Genomic DNA, 21,050 nt, shown 5'->3' with positions numbered 1-21,050 from the left:
GTCCAAATATAAATTCTTTTTTCCTCATGAGCATCTTGAACAGATTATAAAATACAACAAAGAGAACAGAGAAGAGACTAAACAACACCCTTATTACTAACAAATGTGGCTTGTGCCTACAGGCAAGAAAGCCTGCTAACAATGAACTCTAGAACTGGTCTTCCCCACTGTGGCATAAACAGCTACTGTTCACCCATGCCTGTGTTTGTCCCCTCTTCCGGGCACAACTACACTACATCTTTCTCAGCCTCCCTTATGGTTAACTCTGTTCATGTCATTGAATTTTGGCCAATGGAACGTGGAAAAAAATTCTGCACAGCCTCCTAACATGGTCCATAAAAATTTCCCAAGTGTGTTTCATCCTTTCACACCCTCCCCTCATTTGCAAGCTGAATGAAGAGGACTCTCAGGGCTTAGAAGAGGGCAAAGCCACCAGATGAAAGAACACTAGGTCTCAGCATTACTGCATGGAATAGAGCCTGTTTCTTTACCACCAATCCTCATTGAACGGTGACATAAGTGAGAAACAAACATTTATTTTTGTTCAGCTATGGAATGTTTGGAAGTTGTCTGTTTCACTGGTTAGCCTATCCTGCCTGATACACCCACAAAATCCCTGGAAGCCCTGATGCAGGACAGGTTTTCCTGTGGCAGGAAGTGAACTGCTCAGGTGAGACAGAGACGCGGAAGAAACTTCTGACCCTATGGACAGCTCCCCCCATGAAAAAGAGGGCGAGGCTGAGCTGAGCATGCTCAGTAGAATCTTTCCACATTCAATCCAAGCAGCTTAAGCCCCTCTTTCTTCCCTGGTAGGAGTGAGGGAGCTTCTTTCCAGAGGCTAAAATAATCACACTGCCACATGGAAGGAAGCAGCTCCCCACTGAAAATGTGTTTTCTTTTTGTGCAGCTCTTTTCTTGATCTCTAGAAATCTTTCCCTTTGTTCCCCATCAGATTCTATATACTGTTTCTGAAGACACATCCCCTCTTAGCATCCTTAGCAGGTATAAGACAGAGGGGCACTACATTTCTGTCTTCTGACTAGCCCATGAATGCCAGTCATACGGTCCCCTTTGGGCAAGCTTGGGTGAGAGTTAAAGGAGAAACGGCCCTTCTTGACCTCTCTCCCCACCTGCTCCAGATTCCAGAGTCCATGAAGGGTCATTCTCAGCGGACATAATAAGGATCCTGGATGCATTCTTCTTTTTAACAATGATGTCATTTCCTCACAAATCACCAGGCTCTTCCTAAGGAAAGTTTGCACCCACAGCAATGCCCAGAGTCCACCTGCTTTACAGAACCACCTTCCTTCCCTGCCTTTATTTGAAAAGGAGAGAGAAAAGCTCCAATCTTCATCATAACAAAACTAATGCTGGGATGAATCCAGTTCAATGTGCTTGCCATGCTTGTAGTCCCTACTGAGGGACAATACCCTGCATAGTCCTGGATACTTGGACCAATGTTTTGTCCCATACGGCCTCTACCTCCCAACCAAAAGAGATGAGGCAGAGGTGGACGCCCATGGATTGGTCAGCACACTATGGCTGAGAGATAAGCCAGTTAACGGGAATTGAAACCCAAAGTTCATGATGTAGAATTCAAATGAGATAAGTCACAATGAACCATCTCAAAACCATGAGACAGCAGGACCCGTGAGTAAACGGAGGAAGTCAGCTCATGGAGAAAGGACAACAGCACAGTTGTAGACAGACATGCAAATGATGAGAGGATAGCAGAGGGACAGGAGGCAGAGCGCACAGCCTGGAGGAAACTATTCACAGAGATATCTTGGAACCTGTCTGTTGTTCAGTGCTTTCTTTCCATGTCTATGTTTATAATAAGCCCCTTTTTCCTTGACCTGACTTGGGTGGTCAAGGTCACTGTGCCTTGCCTGATTGAGACAACTCATTTCCACAATTGCATTAGATTGTGATAAGTGATCCAGAAAACCATGATCATATGGGCTTCTCCTCTTCCTACCTAAAATAGCAGATGCCTTGAGCTACAAAATTGGGAAAAGGTATGAATAAGCACTGATAGTTTTGCAAGATTTGCACTCTAGGGAGAAAGGAGAGTAAGCTAGGTGAATTATTGGGATATTCTTTAGGTTACTATGAGGTTTGGAGGTTACAGTTAGGAAAAAAAAGTTTCCTGCAGAAAAACCCATGCCAAATCGAAAAATTCTTTAGACTACATGGGAGGTCTTCAAGGAAATCATGTTTCTGGTTAAAAAAAAAAAAAAAGATTTTGACTTCTCTTCTTCTGGGGATGGGAGAACTAAAGCCAGGCCTCAGTGTCATCTTTCCACCCAGGAGCAAGACTGAGCCCTTCCACTGTGGGATGTTGAGGCCTGAATAAGACCCTTCCAAGCAAAGGTGAAAGAGGCTTTCAGCACAAGTACCCATAAACATGGGCTGCGGTAACATAGGAACCCAGAACCCTAATCATCAAAGCCAATGAATGTCTCTAAGAAAGGGAGTGATTGTCCTGACAGAGTTTTAAGAGCCAAAAGGCTTTGTGGACTCAACCTCCAAAACAGAGCAGATGGGAGGAGGGATGGTGAGAAGGCTTATTCCCAAGCCAAGCCCTGGAGAGGATGGCAAAGTGGCAGGTGGAAAGCGTGGTAGATGTGGAGTCCTATGTGAGATAGGATATCCCAGCTGATGCCTCACAAATCCTCGCACTTGCTGCCTCTCATTGCGCCTCCTGTTTCTATCTTCAGTAAAGGCTTGAGACTATTTGAAGCCCAGAAGCCAGCAGCTGAAGGGAACAGGCAATCGGCCAGGCCAGCTCCTCAGCCCAAGGAAGGCAGACCTGGGGCAATGCCCACTGGCCAGTAACATCAGAGGGCCCATTGGAAACACATCCAAGTCCCCGTGACTCACAACTGTCATAGCTGTGAAGTAGTGTCATCTTTCTTCCTGAAGATTTCCCATATCACCCCAGGAGCAACAGAGATGATTGATTTTTGCTCTGGAAATAAGTAATGGGTCACTGGGGACATGAATAGAACTATAGCTTTCTTAAGAAGCAATCTCTCTTAAGAAATTATAAAGCAAGTGGCTCCCCTGCTCAGTGGTGTCTGTGGCATTGTACTCCCAGCCTTTCAGGATAAGTCTAAAATAGTTTGGCACTCAGTTCCAAGCTCACCTATGGAAAAGGATGAACTCCAAAATCTGTAGAATAAATAAAGTAATAAGGTATGCCTGCCCTAAATGGAGAAAGTCCAGCCAGTATTACTAAAAACTTTCAGTCTTTAAAATTTATAACATGGAAAGCTATACTATATTGAAGTATCTGAGTCTCCCCAAAAGCAATGACGTTAGGGAGGAAATCAAATGAGAAGAATCTAAGATTGACAGTTCAACTAGCCAAATCGCCAAATAATCTGCAGGCACAGTGGGAGAGTGGACTGTTACTAAATAAACCCCTGGTGAATTTTCTTTATTAAAGAGCAAGAAGTCAGCCGGTTTCAAAGCCCCGGGAATGTGGGGATGTAGACCCTTTCAGCGATAGCCAAAAGTGAGAGTCAGGAAGGGTCTAAAACCTCTGCTCCCCCTTCACTAGAAAGCCAGCCCTGGGGAGGGAGGGACCAGGCAGCAGCCCCACTCTGCAACACACAGCCCTCTGTTAGTCCCGCCTGGCCTATTAGTCTCTCCCTTAGCCTGACCTAAGTAACTCTAACCCAAACAAGGAGAAAATCAAAGTTGGGAATTACAGCATTCCTGACCAAGAAAGATTGAGGGTCAACCTGCAAAAAGTAAGCCCCAAAGTCAAGGAAAGGGAATGAGATCTGGACACAGAGCTGCACTCAACATCTAGCATGACCCTCAGCAGGATGTACCACTGGGCACAGCAGTGTCTACACTTGTCCAGCAGACATGGCAGGGTGAGCTTCCTCTTGGCAGAAGAGAGAAACCTCCCACTAAGGGAAGAAGGAGCTGGGTGCATGAGATTGGCCCAGTAAGACAAACCTTCTCCTCAAAATAAGAGGGGCAGCTCTCACAGTATTGTGGTCTTGGTCACTTCTGTTTGCCCCCTGAGTCAGTTTCCACGGACTCCCATTTAAACCCTGGGGGCAGGCAGGCAGGGTCACTAGAAGTCTTTGAGGCATTAGGACTACTCTGTCCCCCTCTGACAAAATATAACACAGATGGAGGAAGAGGTGCTGTTGACCCTCAAATCTCCAAAGGCCTGAATGGGGGTGTCCCAGAGCAACAAACTGCCTACTTGCAACAAGCCCACTTGCAGAAGACAGGACTTTACTTGCAACAAGCCCACTTGCAGAAGACAGGACTTCGGCGGGAGAGGGGACCAACCACTCCTGAGGACCTGCCCTTTGCTGCCTCTCATTACACGTACTGTTTCTATCATTGATAAAGGAAAGATGTTGCATGCACCACTCTATTTAGCATTTAAGGTCAAGGTTCTGGGGAAATGAGTCCCACAACACTGGCAGGAAGAACGTCTACTCCATGACAGGGCTGCCACAGTATGGTAGCAGACAGGACTTTTCATCAATGACAGCCTCTGGAAACCATGAGGAGAAAGTGTCCTGCATAACCAAGCAGAGGCAAAAACCAGGGAAGCATGGATTAGACAATGAAACGATTCAAGTGAAAGAACAAAACAATTCAAGGGGGGGAAATAAAGGCCCAGTCATTCACAGTACTGCAAAGTGATTAATCTAAAATGCAAATTTGATGACATCAGATCCTATTTAAAATATCTGCCTTTTCTCCATTCCCACACACCCTCTCTTATCAGACATAATGAACTACTGCTAGGATTATTGCAGTAGTCTTCTGACTGTCAACAGTCTCACCTCACTGCACTCCCCCACTTCCCCACTGCTTTCACAACAATCCGTGTAAATCTCCAAACTCATCAGGGCCCTCCTTACCTCTAGCAATGTTCCCCAACTTCCTATACCCTTGGGGCAAAAGTCTACACACATTATAGGCCTTATAACAGCCTCCATCCATTCATTCATTCATTTAACAAATATTTATCAAGTGCCAACTCCATCCCAGACTACTGTTAAGAGTGGTAGGGAACAGTAAACCAAAGACCAAAATTCCCTGACTTTAGAAAGTTACATTCTGGGGGCAAAATTTAGCACCCTTCTGTGTTCAGCTCTTCTTCATTCGGTGGTGTGGGCACAGGTTTTTACCAGCTCATGGAGACCAAGGGTGCACATCTCTTCCCGACTCTGCATTCAGTGATATTGCTTTGGTAGCTTGAAATCAACCTGGGTGGGAATATTTACACCGTGGAAATCAGAAGTCCCTACAAATAAGCAGACACTAGGCTTTTTCTTTTTCAAGAACAGGTACGTGAACATTTAGCAGCATACTTTTGTACCTTAGTCCAGGCTGCTCTCTGTGCCTAGAAATCTCTTCTTCTTGTCATCTGCCTGATGAATACCTACCCTCAATACTTACTTCAAATATCAAAGCAGTTTTGGACCCAAGAGGGAGAGCAGACTCCTCCTCCCTCTGAGCTGCCTCTGTACCATGCGCACACTCGGAACACCTTCAGCACTTACCTAGTCATGTGACTGTCACCCCACTGTACTGTAAATTTCTTGAAGCCAGGGATGAGTCAGACATGACTCATCAATATCCTCAGCCCCTGGTATAGTGCCTGGCCCAGTTCCTGGACCACTCTAAAATAAATTCCTGTTGAATAAATTTGGAGCCAGGAAAAAATATGTATCTTATTTTAACAGCTGTCATCAGACTTCATTTTAGGAAAGGAATCAAGTATGAGGTGAAATGAGCCCAAATTGTGGAAATGACCATAGGAGATTTAGGTATAGTAATATGTAACACTGAGATCTCCTTTTCTGATCTAAAATTATTCCATACCTACAAGATATTCACAATGTGAATGCCTTATGTAAATGGTTGGACTGGTGAATGTTAAGAAAAATGGCTGAGTTCTATAACTGAGTTAATGGGGTGCAGAATAGGGAAGACATGAGCAACAAGCACGGGGATCCCTAGACTGAATTTGCTCAGAATAAGGGGGCTGGAGCCAGAAGTGACCACAATTAATAAGCCCCCTGGGAATTTATGAAAATCTTGTGAGGCTCTAGATACTTCAGAATCCTTGGACTAGGGCTTTAAATTCATCTCATCTAGACATGAAAAAACAGGGTGGCCTAATTTGACAGCTTAATCAGGAAGAAGTGGGTAACATGGATGGATGGATGGATGGATGGATGGGTGGATGGATGGAAGGAAGGGTAGATGAACGGATAGATGGATATCTGAAAGCACAGGTTGTGAATGGCTTAGTAGTGGAGGTGGCAAATGAGATTATATTAGGCCATTCTTGCATTGATATAAAGAACTATCTGGGTCTGGGTAACTTACAGATAAAACAGATTTAATTGGTTCATGGTTCTGCAGGCTTTACAGGAAGCATGATGCTGTCCTCTGCTTCTGCTGAGGGCCTCACTAATCTTACAATAATGGCAGAAGGTGACAGGGAGCCAGTATGTCACATGGCAAGAGAGAGAGGGAGAAGGCACCACACTCTCTTAAACAACCAGATGTCATGTGAACTACCAGAGCAAGAACTCACTCATCATTACGGGATGGGGCTAAGACAGTCAGGAGGGATCCACCCCCATGACAAAAACATCTCCCACTAGGCCCCATCTCCAACGCTGGGGATTACATTTCAACATGAGATTTGGAGAGGACAGACATATAAGCCATATCATTTCATCTCTGGCCCCCAAATATCATGTCCTTCTCACATTACAAAATACAATCATACCTTTCCAGTAGTTCCCCAAAGTCTTAAGTCTTTCCAGCATCAAGTCCAAAGTCCTAAGTCTCATCAGAGACTCATTCTCCTTCCACCATCAGCCTGTAAATTCAAAGACAAGTTATTTGCTTCCAAGATACAATGGTGGCACAAGCATTGGGTAAACATTCCCATTCCAAAAGAAAGAAATTCACCAAAAGAAAGGGGCAATAGGCACCACGCAAGTCTAAAACCAAGAAAGACAGTCATCGCATTTTAAAGCTCCAAAATAATCCCCTTTGACTTCATGTCCTACACCCTGGTATGACGAGTGGGCTCCCGAGGCCTTGGGCAGACCCACCCCTGTGGCTTTGCAGGGTGCAGCACACATGGCTGTTCTCAAGGGTTGGAGTGGAGTGCTTGTGGCTTTTCTAGGCAGAGTTTGCAAGCTGCCAATCTACCATGTTGGTCTGGAAGGCAGTGGCTCCCTTCCCATAGCTCCACTAGGCAGTGTCCCAGTGGGGACTCTGTGTAGAGGCTCCAATCCCACATTTCCCCCTGCCATTGCCCTAGTAGAGTTTCTCTGTTGGGGCTCCACCCTGCAACAGCCTTCTGCCTAGGCACCAAGCTCTTCCATAATCCTCTGAAATCTAGGTGGAAGCCTCATTCATGCTTACATTCTGAGCATCTGAAGACTTAACATCACGTGACAACTGCCAAGGCATGGCTTGCACCCTCTAGAGCTGCAGCCCAAGCTGTACCTTGGCCCCTTTGAGTCATGCCTGAAGCCAGAGTGGCCAGGATGCAGGGAGCAGTGTGGCAGCACAGGGAAGCAAGGCCCTAGGCCTGGCCCCCTAAGCCACTTTTCTCCTAGGCCTCTGGGCATATGATGGAAGGGACTGCCCCAAGACTTCTAAAGTGCCTTCAAGGTCTTTTTCCCATTGTCTCAGATATTAACAATTGGCTCCCTTTAGATCAGGCTAATCTCCCTAGCAAGTGGTTGCTCCACAGTGTACTTGAACTTCTCTCCTGAAAATGATTTTCTTTCCCACTACATGGCCTATTTATTAGTCCATTTTCATGCTGCTGATAGAGACATACCCAAGACTGGGTGACCTATTCAGGAAAAAGGGTTTAATGGACTTACAGTTCCACCTGGCTGGGGAGGCCTCACAATCATGATGGAAGGCAAAGAGGAGCAAATTATGTCTTACATGGATGGTAGCAGGCAAAGGGAGAGAGAACTCCTCTTTATAAAACGATCAGGTCTCATGAGACTTATTCACTATCACAAGAACAGCACAGGAAATACTCCCCCCATGATTCAATGATCTCACACTAGGTCTCTCCCACAACACATGGGAATTCAAGATGAGATTTGGGTGAGGACACAGCCTAACCATATCAGCCAGCGTGAAAATTTTCCAAATTTTTATGCTGTGCTTCCCTTTTAAATATAAGTTCCAGTTTCAGGTCATTTCTTTGCTTGCACATATAAACATTGGCTGCTTGAAGCAACTAGGCCACTTCTTGAACACTTTGCTGCTTAGAAATTTCTACTGCCGGATACCCTAGGTCATCACTCTTAAGTTCAAACTTCCATAGAGCCTTAGGGCCTGGATAAAATGCAACCAAGCTCTTTACTAAAGCATAACATGGGTGACTTTACTCCAGTTCCTAATAACTTCATTTCCATCTGAGACCTCATCAGCCTGGACTTCAATATCTCTATCAGCATTTTGGTCACAACCATTTAGCTAGTCTACAAGTTGCAAACTTTCCTTCATCTTCCTGTCTTCTTCTGAAACTTCGAAATTCTTCCAATCTCTGCCCATTACCCAGTTCCAATGCTAGATCCACATTTTTAGGTACCTTTACAGCAATGCCCAACTCCTCAGTACTAATTTTGTGTTATGCCATTCTTACATTGCTATAAAAAAAGTACCTGAGGCTGGCTAATTTATAGAGAAAAAAAGGTTTAATTGGCTCATGATTCTGCAGGCTTTACATGAAGCATGGTGCTGGCACCCACTTCTGGGGAGGCCTCAGGGAGCTTACGCCATGGTGAAAGGTGAAGGGGAAGCCAATGTGTCACATGGTCAGAGCAGGAGCAAGAGAGAGGTGGAGGTATCACACTCTTTTAAACAACTGGATCTCACATGAACTACCAGAGCAAGAACTCACTCTTCACCAAGCAGATAGGGCTAAGCCATTCATGAGGGAGCCATCTCCTACCAGGCCACCACGTCCAACATTGGGGGTTACATTTCAACATGAGATTTGGAAGGGACAAACATCCAAACCATAACAGAGATGAAAGCCAAGACAGCTGGACTAGGTGGGGCAAGCCAGGAACAGGCTTCAGAAACAGCCTAGGCAGGAGGCAGGAAGACAAGGCGGCAGGAAGCAGTGGAGAACAAAGCAGGCTCCTCATCATTCAACTTCCCCTGAGTGCAGCAAAGGGGCCTTATTGTCAGCCCCTAACTGATCATTGATAACTGAGGTTATAACAACTGATACCTGTAAGCGCTATGGTGAGTTAGAGCTGGCAAGAGCTGTAATGATACACAGTCTTCTCTTGAAAGAGGAGAAGACTGAGGCCCAGAGAAGTGAGTAAATTTCCCAACAAGCAGAGAGTTGAGACTGGAATCTGGCTTCCCACCACAGCCCAGTGCTCTTGGAACTAGAGGACGGTCCTCACCCAGTCAGCTAAGGGGAGCCTTGGCATGCTGGCCACCACCAGCCCAGTGATGCTAGGAAAGTTGCAGTGCTTATCTATCTGTGTGCGTCTCCCTTTGCTCAAATGTAATGTAGAAACAATAATACTGCCTGTCAGGATCTTCTTGTAAGAACTAAATTACTTAATATTTTAAAACATAGTGGTGTCATATTTGAGCTCACATTACCCTGAGATTCACCCTACCATCAGGCTGCTACAAGGAATTCAAAGATTCCTGGGTAGAGACCTGATGAAAATGGGCACTGGTTAAAAAAAAAAGGAGGGATAATTTGGGGGTGGGGGTGTCATTTATGTTGTCCCCATGTCCTACCCCTGGAATTGTGCAAGGGCCACAATAGTCAGAAATGGATTGTTTCATGGGATGTTCAATGAAACCTCAGTTAAACTGTGAGACCATCTTGTCTTATTGCTTAAAACCACTGAAAGCTGAAAGGGTTGGATCTTTGGAGCTTCTGGGTAACATCCTCTGAGGACCCTAGGAATGGTGAATGAGGGAGGAAGGGAGTAGGGAGAGAAGAATTTAAAGTGAGCAGAGCCAGGCAAACTCTCCCTGCATGAGCAACTAACAGGAAAACGCAGGTCCCATGTGAAGTGCCAAGTTATAGGACCCCAGCAGGCCATGTTGGTTCCCTTTCCCCTTTCTGAACTTACTGCTCCATCAAGGCTAAGCAGACCATTGGCTCTCCCTTTTCCTCTGTTCTCCTGGCTCCCACTACCTCTGCTTTTTTCAGCAACAGATGTATTTTTCAAGGATCCTGCTCCTGGGAAGTACTTCCTCTATCACTTCACTTATCTCACCTGATGCACTATACCTAATTATCAGATTAATTGCCTGCTTCCACCACTGACCAGTTACGATCAGGTATATTCTATTTTCGTCCCTGTGGCATTATCACTCCAAAACAATAGTAGACACTCTTTGCATATTTATTGGATGAATGAATTAATGAATGAATGCATGGAACTCTTCATGACAATGAAATTCAGGCCCTAGTCCCACACATAAGTAATTAAAAGTCAAAGTGACCATACTGAGCAAGTTCCTGAGCCCTTGCTAGTAAAAACAGGGTCCCGGAGCAACATTGGTCTTTCTTGGAAGCTTATTAAAAATAGACTCTCAGGCTGAATCCAAACTTGCATTTTAAAAAGATCCCCAGATGATTCCCATACATTGAAGATTGAGAAGCCCTATTCTAAGGGGTAACGTCTTCCAGAGAGCTTAGCTGCTTCCAGCACCGTACCTCAAGGGTCTGATTCAAGGAATGAGATGGAAGGCTGCAAATGCAGGCAGATCACTAAGGTCTCTGGCCCTGGGGCTCCATCATCAGTCTACCCTCCACCCCAGATTGGCCTAGAGATCCCCAAGTGTGAGGCAAGGAATCAAGCGCTCCCTGAGAGGGTGTCAAGCCCCAGCGCCTCCTGGAGGCCTCCAGCTGTGCAGAGTCATGCTCTTGGCAGCACCTGGCTGCTATTGTTAGGAGAGAATGAGGAGCTGCGGGGACAGTGGCACTGTACATGCTGACTAAAAGGCAGGGCTCCTATCTTCATTTGGAATGACAGACCCAATTCTATTTGGGAAAGAAGCACAATGGCCCTTTATTACAGGATTTCAATGGCAGGAACCAGCCAAAAGGACCAGGAAATGCTTAAGAGACAAAAGTCAAGTCATTGTGTGTGCACCATGCTTAGCCCAGCCCTGAAAGCCCTATTATAATGGCCACTGTTCCTGTAGCCCTTCCTGAGCCCCACCACCCTCCTCAGAAACACTGTGGCTCCTTGGACACACTGCAAGGCCTGTTTGTCTCTCCTCAAGGAAAAGGGTGTAAAGCTACAGCAAACTTTGCCAGGGACTGGGAGGGATGGTGGGGCAGGGAGAGATGAAGGGGCAAAAGACAGGTGGGACAGGAGGTGACAGCCATAAACCACAAGCGGATCAGGGAAGGATGCAGACAGCAGAATTTGAAAATGTGGTACTGCAGCTTGGAGGAGAAGAGAGAAAGAAGGGGGCAGGGAAATATCACTGCTGTCCCACATCATGGGGCAGGATGTCAGGAAGTCCAAGTTCAAAACCCTTACCCCACGTACTGGCTATATGACTTAGGCATTTTGCTTATGGTTTTTGGATCTCATTTTCCTGGTCTGCAATATGCAGTTGCTGATATTAGCTGTATATAATGAAATTAACTGAAATGAAGCATGGGAAGGTGCTTAGCACAGTTCTTGACACACAAACTGTGAATTCTAGTTCAGAAAGAACTAGAAATTGCTTCCTTTTGCCTGTCAACTAGTACATACAGCACCACCCCAGTCCTGCCCATGTCACCCCCTGAGAAAGGCTTAAGGCATGATTCATCTCAAGATATCAGAGGTTGGTGCAAAAGCTATTGCGGTTTTTGCCGTTACTTTTAATACAACCTAATATTTGTATTTAAGTGGGGACTTCAAAAGAGTCAATGGCTTCTGTTTCAAAAGAAAGACTCTCTAATCATGGAAATGGTATCAGGAGGTCCAAGAAGGACCTAGGCTGATATCTCTCAAGTCACGACCGCTATGGGACCACTTTCCTACTCAGCCTCTGTCTGAGACCATTGAATATTATCTGAATCCAGCATTCATTGAGCAAGGTTAGAGAGAAATGCTCTGACAGCAGAAAAAGACTTGGAATGCCAGGAGCTCTGCTGCAGGACTCCAGCAGTGAGGGCCAGTGTGTGGCAGGAGTCACTGGGGAATCAGGCCTGGGAGCGTCAGGGCTGCAGGTCACATGGCAGAGCCTGAGTCCCCCATACAGACACACAGCTTGGGCCTGCCCCCCACTCCTGGACAGTAGACACCCATACCCACTGCTCCAAAGGAGTTGGGAAGTTAGAAGGTCTATGTTTGGTTCATGAACCACAAGATGGGGCCACCAAGATGACAATCATTCTGATAGCCAAAAGGATCTGGATCTCAGCATGGACCGTGGAGCCACTGAGCACTGATGAGCCACAATTCTCATGGGGTGGGGCCAGGAAGGTAATGTTCTGACAGGTGGTGGGACTCGGATGCATGGGGGTGTGGGGGTGGCAAGAGCACAGAGCCAAACTGAGATCAGAACAGTAGCCCTTAGGGCCCCTTATCCAAAACCTGACACAAAGAGGGTGGCCCACCCCTGCCTCCTTGCAGACAGTCTTGAGGAGAGGGCAGTGGAAGACAAGACAAGGGCTTCTAGAGAGAGTGTGGCAGCCAGGCCCCGGGTGTTGGGACAAGTGTCACTGCACTATTTGGGGGTCTGGGAAGGGGATGGAGGTCAGGGTCAGAGGCACAGCCTCAGAAAAGCTGGACGGAGCAATAGTGAGTGCCCAGGTAGCAGACTGCACACGCCTGATGAGGACTGGTCCACCCACTCCAGGAGTCCCAGGAGACCAGAGGCAGAACGGTCAGGTGGCTGAGAGGCGGCTGTCAGGGTAGGATTGGTGACAGATGTGGGAGAACATGTTGGTGCCCATTAGAATCATAAAACTGAAATGGCTGCAGAGTCACTAGAGTAATCCTAAAGCCTCCAGGGAGGCTCTGAGTCAGGTGCTCAAAGATGGGGTCCACATTCAGCTGGAGTGGCCACAATACCAGTTGTCACTTCAAAACAGACACCCAGAAGAGGCAGCAGGGCCCAGCCCTTAGGAAAGAGTTGGAGAAGATGAATGAAGCAGAGCTGTCACCTAAAATAAAAGGCCATTTGTGGTGGTGTTAAGTACAAAGTGAAGACCTGAGGTGGGAGGTAGACTATATCTTATGAGAATGACTACAGTGAGGTCACACATTCCTTCCTTTTATGCAAATAGGAAGACCCAGGTCCCTATACATTTCAATAAGCCTTTCTTCTTTCCCAGGGTCATCTGTCTCCGTCAGCTCCAGGAGGCTGCCCTAACGCTCTGCCCTCAAAGAGAGAACTGGAAGGGTACTTGGCCAGGTGTACCTTCCTGGGCTCTTCCAAGGTGACAGCTCTCACCCTGTGCTGCAGGTGGCCCTGTGCCTGGTGCCACTTCTCACTGCTTACCAGGGCACATGGACGCCGGTGGTTCCCAAAATGGGTCACAGCAGGATGGCCTGCATCAGAATCACCAGGGAGGGCTATAAGAAGGCAGACTTCTTTTTCTTTTTCTTTGTATTTCTTTTCTTTTCTTTTCTTTTTTTTTTTTTTTTTGAGACAGAATTTCACTCTTGTTGCCCAGGTTGGAGTGCAATGTGCGACCTTGGCTCACTGCAACCTCCACCTCCCGGGTTCAAGCAATTCTTCTGCCTCAGTCTCTCCAGTAGCTGGGATTACAGGCTCCTGCCACCACGCCAGGCTGATTTTTCGTACTTTTAGTAGAGATGGGGTTTCACCATGTTGGCCAGGCTGGTCCCGAACTCCTGTCCTCAAGTGATCCACCCGCCTCAGCCTCCCAAAATGCTGGGATTACAGGTGTGAGCCACCGTGCCCGGCAAAGAAGGCAGACTTCTAAATCTAGAAATTCTGATGCAATAACATGTAGGAAAGAGTCCAGGAATTTGCAAAAATGTTTCAACTCCGCAGGCAATTGTGAAGCACAGCCAAATTTGGAAAATATTGATCTACACAAAACAATACAACTATCTAAATATTAAAAATGACTTCACAAAAGGTAGCTAAGAGTGTGTGTCCAATTTTGTAAATATATATGCAATATACTTTTTAGTATTTAATAAATGTATAACTCCGATTCTGTAAACACACACACTCATGCATGCGCATATATCTGAGTTGTAGGATGATAGAGGTTTTTCTTCTTTATTCCTTTCTCGATTGACTTTCTATAATAAGCACGTATTCTGTTCGTAATGAAAATATGATTTTGTGAGTGCTGGGGAGCAGATTATGACATATTTGGACTCCCAGAGTGACTTAGCTCAGACTCCGTGTGTGGGTTTCCTAGAAAAGCAATGCCTCCCAGAGAGGCGTGCTGTCCCCTTCCTTTCTTCTGGCGAGTGTTCGTATGTGTTTGTTTCAATACACTCTTCATCTGACTAGCAGACTGAATGGCTGGCTTTTGTAAATGAACACTCATTTCACTCGACTATATTAATATATTGACTTTTTTTTTTCCACAAGAGTTAAGGAAGAGATCAGGGCTGGGGGGCTGGGCATGCATTCAGGATAGGGCTCTAGTCAGCAGGAAATGAAAGAGCTGAGCAAGGAAACTGAGGTTGATATCAACATGGTGGGGAGGACAGGCTGCTGTGCGGACGCTCCCCTGTGCCGCAGGTGGCCCTGTGCCTAGTGCCAGGGCTCTCACTGGGGACCCCAGACCCCTGTCAAGCCATAGCAGCGTCATGCCAGGGCTGAGTCTGCTGTTGCTCTCCCTGGGGCAGGAGGGGAGAAGATCTGGTGTGAGTCCAGCGTAAGTGCTTTCACACTGGTGAAGAACAGGTTTCTGAAGTCAGAAAGAACTGGATTCAAAATCTGAGTCTGGCACTGAATACTTAGGCATGTTACTGCCCTTCACTAAGCCCAGTTTCCTCTCATCTAGTAGGGATGATAACAGTATCTATTCAATGGATTTCTTGATCATGACCATTGTCCAGCTCCCAAGACCCCATCGCCACTCACCCTCCTCAGGATGCAGTGACAGTGTGGGCCTGCTCTGAAGACTCAGGGTTGGGGCCAGATGGTTAGAGGAGTTGTTTGCTTTTTTCTCCCCTTCAGCCATTGAGACAATATTTGTTACCAATACTGAGATTCTTCATTCTCTGCTTCACTTCTGACTGGAGGCAGCCTGAGGGGAAAACTTTTCTGAGAGGGAGAAAACTGCTGGGAAGGTCCCTGGCTCTTGAGGGAGACTCACAGGAAGCGACACTGAGTATTAAGGGTCTGGATGTGATGTTTGGAACGGCTGCGGCCATCACATTCCAGCCTGAGGACACAGCCAGTGCTGAGAGAGTAAGACCCGGGTCTTTGCTGCCATCACCAAGCCAACAAATCAGCTGCCACTGAGGTGTGCCTATCTCACAAGTTCCTGGTACCTGAGATAATAAAGTCCTTTTTTAAACCAGCTTGAGTTGAGATTGCTCTGTCTTGAAGACAAATGTAACTGACACAGAAGTTACATTTTACTTTTAGAATCACAATTGATCTACAACCTCTTCGAAGTGTGAAAGGAAAATAAATCTTGGAACCCCAAACCCACTAAGTCAAAGGGAAAAGTCAAGCTGGGAACTGGGTCACACAAAACTGCCTCCCATTTTGGTTCTTAAATGACTACGAAAATGAAAAACTACATACCTCCCTCAAATTTTGCGCAAAAGGAAATTCCTTTGCCATGTAAGTTGAATGCTTACCTTCACAGGTGTGGGGGACAAAGAACTCTAAGTCATCCCTCTGCCCACCTGAGACAAATGCATATCTGATTGTTTCCTCTGCCCTATTGTTTATGTTATCTTATATAAAAATGCAGATTCACTGAGCCAGACAAAAGCATGAATGACTCTTTTCCCCCTACATCCTTCCCACATGAAAATTGTGTATTTTTCAATATCCCACCTTTTCCCTTTTAAATTTGAAACCCTCAAAATTATCTTGGGAGAAAGGCGTAGACCTGTCTCCTGAGTGCGCGTCCTTAACTTTGGCAAATAAACCTCCTAAAATGATCAAGACTTGCGTTAGTCATTTTCCTTGATTGGCAGAAACAAAGTTGCCAATGTCTTCTACCTAGACCAACAATATATTTTGAAGTAAACTTTTATTGAACTATAGAGCACATACGAAACTGGGCACAAATCCTAAGTATACAGTTGGATGAATTATGACAAAGAGGGCACAACCTTGTAACCACCATCTAGATAACCCTACCTTCATCCCTGCTTGTGCCCTTCTCAGTTGCTACCCCTCCCACATCTTTAAAGGAAAACACAGTCAAGGTCAGCAAAAAGAAGGAAGGCCTAAGAAACTGCCCCATCCAAGAGCAGCCTCAGGAAACAGGGTGGCTGTATTCATTTCATCGGGCTGCCATAACAAATTGCCACAAACTGGGTAGTTTAAAACAACAGAAATTTATTACCTCGCAGTTCTGAAGGCTAGAAGTCTGAAACCAAGGTGTTGGCAGGGCCAAGTCCCCTCTGAAGTCTCTAAGGGAGGATCCTCCCTTGCCTCCCCGACCCCTGATAACCCCAGGTGTTCCTTGGCTCACACAGCATCACTCTAATCTCTGCTTCCATCTCTGTCTTCCATCTCTGTCTGTGTCCAAATTTCCCTCTTCCTGTAAGGAAACCAGTCATTGGATTAAGAACCCATCCTACCCCAGTATGACCTCATATTAACTAATTACATCCACATTATTTCCATTTCCAAATCAGGTCACATTCTGAGGTACTGGAGTTAGGGTTTCAACATATCTTTTTTGCAGATACAATTCAAACTATAACAACAACTTATATCACCTTAAGTTTATAAGGTGATATCCTGACGGGATCCTGGAACAGAAAAAGGACATTAGGAAAAAACTAAGTAAATCTTTTAAAGACTACGAACTTTAGTCAATAATAGTGAATCAAAAATTGGTTCATTAATTGTGACAAATATACCACAAGATGTTGGTAACAGGGGGAACCAGGTGTGGGACATGTGGGAAAGCTGTGTGCTAGCTTCACAATTTTTTCATAAATCTAGAACTTCTCTAAAATAAAAAGTTTTTTTAAGCACTCCAGGGTGAGAGTTCTAGGAGGTAGCAAAGTTTCTTGTACTGATCTCTGTCATGTTCTCAGCAGCTCATCAGTGTCTGAAGCAAGGTATGGATTTGAGCTACCAATAGATGGATGGATGGATGAATGAATGGATGGATGGATGGATGGATGGATGGATGGATGGATGGATGGATGCATGCAAGGATGAATGGATGGATGAATGGATGAATGGATGGATGTATGGATGGATGGATGATGGATAGATGGATGGATGGATAGATGGTGTATTGGTGTGTTTTCATGCTATTGATAAACACATACATGAGACTGGGAGGAAAATGAGGTTTAATTGGACTTACAGTTTCACATAGCTAGGGAGGCCTCAGAATCATGGTGAGGGGCAAAAGACACTTATTACATGGTGGTGGCAAGAGAAAATGAGGAAGAAGCAAAAGTGAAAACCCCTGATAAACCCGTCATATCTTGTGAGACTCGTTCACTATCACGAGAATAGCACGGGGAAGACTGGCCCCCATGATTCAATTACCTCCCGCTAGGTCCCTCCCACAACATGTGGGAATTCTGGCAGATACAATGCAAGTTGAGATTTGGGTGGAGACACAGCCAAACCATATAATTATGCCCCTGGCCCCTCCAAATCTCATGTCCTCACATTTCAAAACCAACTGTGCCTTCCCAACAGTCCCCCAAAGTCTTATTTCAGCATTAACCCAAAAGTCCACAGTCCAAAGTCTCATGTGAGACAAGGCAAGTCCCTTCTGCCTATGAGCCTGTAAAATCAAAAGCAAGCTAGTTACTTCCTAGATACAATGGGGGTACAGGTATTGGGTAAATACAGCTGTTCCAGTGGGAGAAAATGAACAAAACAAAGGGATTACAGGGCCCATGCAAGTCTGAAATCCATCAGGGAAGTCAAACTTTAAAGCTCCAAAGTGATCCCTTGACTCCAGGTATCACATCCAGGTCACAATGATGCAAGAGGTGAGTTCCCCCTGGTCTTGGGCAGCTCAATCCCTGTGGCTTTTCAGGGTACAGCCCCCCTCCCACTGCTTTGATAGGCTGGCATTGAGTGTCTGTGGCTTTTCCAGGCACACAGTGCAAGCTGTCAGTGGATCTACAATTTTGGAGTCTGGAGGATGGTGGCCCTCTTCTCACAGCTCAACTAGGCTGTGTCTCAGTAGGTACTCTGTGTAGGGGCTCTGACCCCACATTTCCCTTCCACACTGCCCTAGCAGAGTTCTCCATGGGGGCCCCACCTCTGCAGCAAACCTTTGCCTGGACATCCAGGTGTTTCCATACATCTTCTGAAATCCAGGCAGAGGTTCCCAAACCTCAATTCTTGACTTCTGTGCACCTGCAGGCTCAAAACCACATGGAAGCTGCCAAGCCTTGGGACTTCCACCCTCTGAAACCATGGCCTGAGCTATACATTGGCCCCTTTCAGCCACATCTGGAGCAGCTGGGACACAGGGTACCAAGTCCATAAGCTACACAAAGCACGGGGACCTTGGGTCTGGCCCACAAAACCACTTTTTCCTAATATGCCTCCAGTCCTGTGTTAGGAGGGGCTGCTGTGAAGCTCTCTGTCATGGCCTGGAGACATTTTCCCTGTGTTCTTGGGATTAACACTAGGCTCCTTGCTACTTATGCAAATTTCAGCAGCTGGCTTGAATTTGTCCCCAGAAAATGAGTTTTTATTTTCTATCACATAGTCAGGCTGCAAATTTTCCAAACTTTTATGCTCTGCTTCCCTTATAAAATAGAGTGTTTTTAACAACACCCAAGTCACCTCTTGAATGCTTTGCTGCTTAGAAATTTCTTCTGCCAGATACCATAAATCATCTTTCTCAAGTTCAAAGTTCCACAAATCTCTATGGCAGGGGCAAAATGCCATCAGTCTCTTTGCTAAAACATAACAAGAGTCACCTTTACTCCAGTTCCTAACAGGTTTCTCATCTCCATCTGAGACTACCTTAGCCTGGACCTTATTGTCCATATCGCTATCAGTATTTTGGACAAAGCCATTCAATAAGTCTCTAGGAAGTTCCAAACTTTCCTACATTTTCCTGTCTTCTTCTGAGCCCTCCAAACTGTTCCAACCTCTGCCTGTTACCTGGTTCCAAAGTGGCTTCCACATTTTCAGGTATCTTTTCAGCAACGCCCCACTCCTGGTACCAATTTACTGTGTTAGTCCATTTTCTCATGGATAAAGACATACTCAGGACTGGAAGAAAAAGAGATTTAATTGGACTTACAGTTCCACATGGTTGTGGAGGCCTTAGAATCATGGCAGGAGGTGAAGGCACTTCTTACATGGTAGCGGCAAGAGAAAACGAGGAAGAAGCAAAAGCAGAAACCCCGGAGAAACCTATCAGAGCTCATGAAATTTATTCACTATCACAAGAATAGCATGGGAAAGATTGTCTCCCATGATTCAGTGACCTCCCCCTAGGTCCCTCCCACAACATGTGGGAATTCTGGGAGATACAATTCAAGTTGAGATTTGGTTGGGGACACAGCCAAGCCATATCAGATGGATGGATAGATAGATAGAGAGAGAGAGAGAGAGAGAGAGAGATGATAGATAGATAGATAGATAGATAGATATTACCTATGGACATCCTTTTTTTAATACATATATATACTTATATACAATTTTCCTGTAGCTATCTATCTATATCCTTGATAGTTCTAGATTTAGATATAGATAACAGAGAATGCCTATGTGTAGGCTCTATACAAGACATTTTACCTCCATGAATTCTCATACCAATTGGTATCCCCATTTTACAGATGAGGAGCCTGTGACTCAGAGAGAAAAGCAACTTGCTCAGAGCTCCCTACTAGCAGAGTGTCAGAGCTAAGTTTCTAATTCTAGTCTGCCTGGCTCTGATGCATGGGCTGTTCCACTACATCATGCAGTCTTCATAATGCTGCACAACCCTTCCTGCCTGTGCCCTCACTGCTCATCCCCTTCAAGTTACAAATGAGCAAACTGAGGTCCAGAAAGGTGTAGTGACTTGCCAATGTCATACAGGGAAACACCGGGTAACGAGTTTTGAGACTGGGACTTTGAATTAATGTATTTAAATCAAAAAATGTTTATTAACAATCTTACCTATCAGCCATGTGTGCACGGAAAAAGGAAGAGATAGAGAGAGAGACAGCAGAAAGCCAAAAGCCAAAAGTCTTGGGAGCTGGTAGATCGTGGATCTGAGAACTTTATATTTCCAGTAAAACATTGCCTATGGAAGGTTTTCAGTTGCTTCTGCAGTTTTTCCCTCCCACACCACCCTCACTCAGAATAGTGACCTAGAAGAGAAAAGAACAAAAGATCTTTGAACAGGTCATCTGCTTCCTGTCTCTAGCAGGGTGCTGGGGCATTGAGGGTTTCACTGTGTACTTAACAGGAAGCCTAGACCCTAGATCCATAGACTTGCTCTCTATCTTCTTTGCCTGAAAAAGTTCAATGCATTTAAGAATGTTGGAGCCATCCCCATTGACACCATCTCTATGATTGATTTTACAAAGGTCACAGCTATGATTCGGAGGCTGAAATGCCACTGCAACCATTTATCTCCTGTTCTTGCTCATGGCATTGACAAGGCTGGTATAAAATGGTGAAGTTAGCTCAAAAATATGAGGTTCTAGCCACTAGAACTTGTAAATGTTGTAAGGACAAAGAGTCTTTGTAGATGTGACTATGTTAAGGATCTTAACATGAGATTATCCTAGATTATCAAGGTGGGTCATAAATGCAATCACAAGTGTCCTTATAAGAGAACAGATGAAGAAGAGGAGAAGGCAATGTGACCACAGAGATTGGAGTGAAGTAGTCATAAATGAAGGAATACTGGC

At 45.5% G+C, this 21,050-nt stretch overlaps 1 protein-coding gene across 3 annotated transcripts in view; it reads left to right on the top strand.

Annotated features, from left to right (window-relative positions):
- Positions 1–13,620, top strand: part of NPSR1 (neuropeptide S receptor 1) — a 233,563-nt gene extending 219,943 nt beyond the window's left edge. For 2 of the 3 annotated variants that reach the window (XM_054496684.1, XM_054496682.1), the window contains exon 9: positions 13,364–13,620. In XM_054496684.1, coding sequence (XP_054352659.1) covers positions 13,364–13,472 — 109 coding nt within the window. In that variant the 3' untranslated portion in view covers positions 13,473–13,620. The remainder of the gene's footprint in view (positions 1–13,363) is intronic. The other variant, XM_054496685.1, reaches the window with a different exon arrangement.
- Positions 13,621–21,050: the final 7,430 nt, after the last annotated feature.

The sequence above is a fragment of the Pongo pygmaeus genome, chromosome 6 (assembly GCF_028885625.2).
Source record: "Pongo pygmaeus isolate AG05252 chromosome 6, NHGRI_mPonPyg2-v2.0_pri, whole genome shotgun sequence".
NCBI lineage: Eukaryota > Metazoa > Chordata > Mammalia > Primates > Hominidae > Pongo > Pongo pygmaeus.
This window is presented reverse-complemented; position numbering and strand designations above follow the sequence as displayed.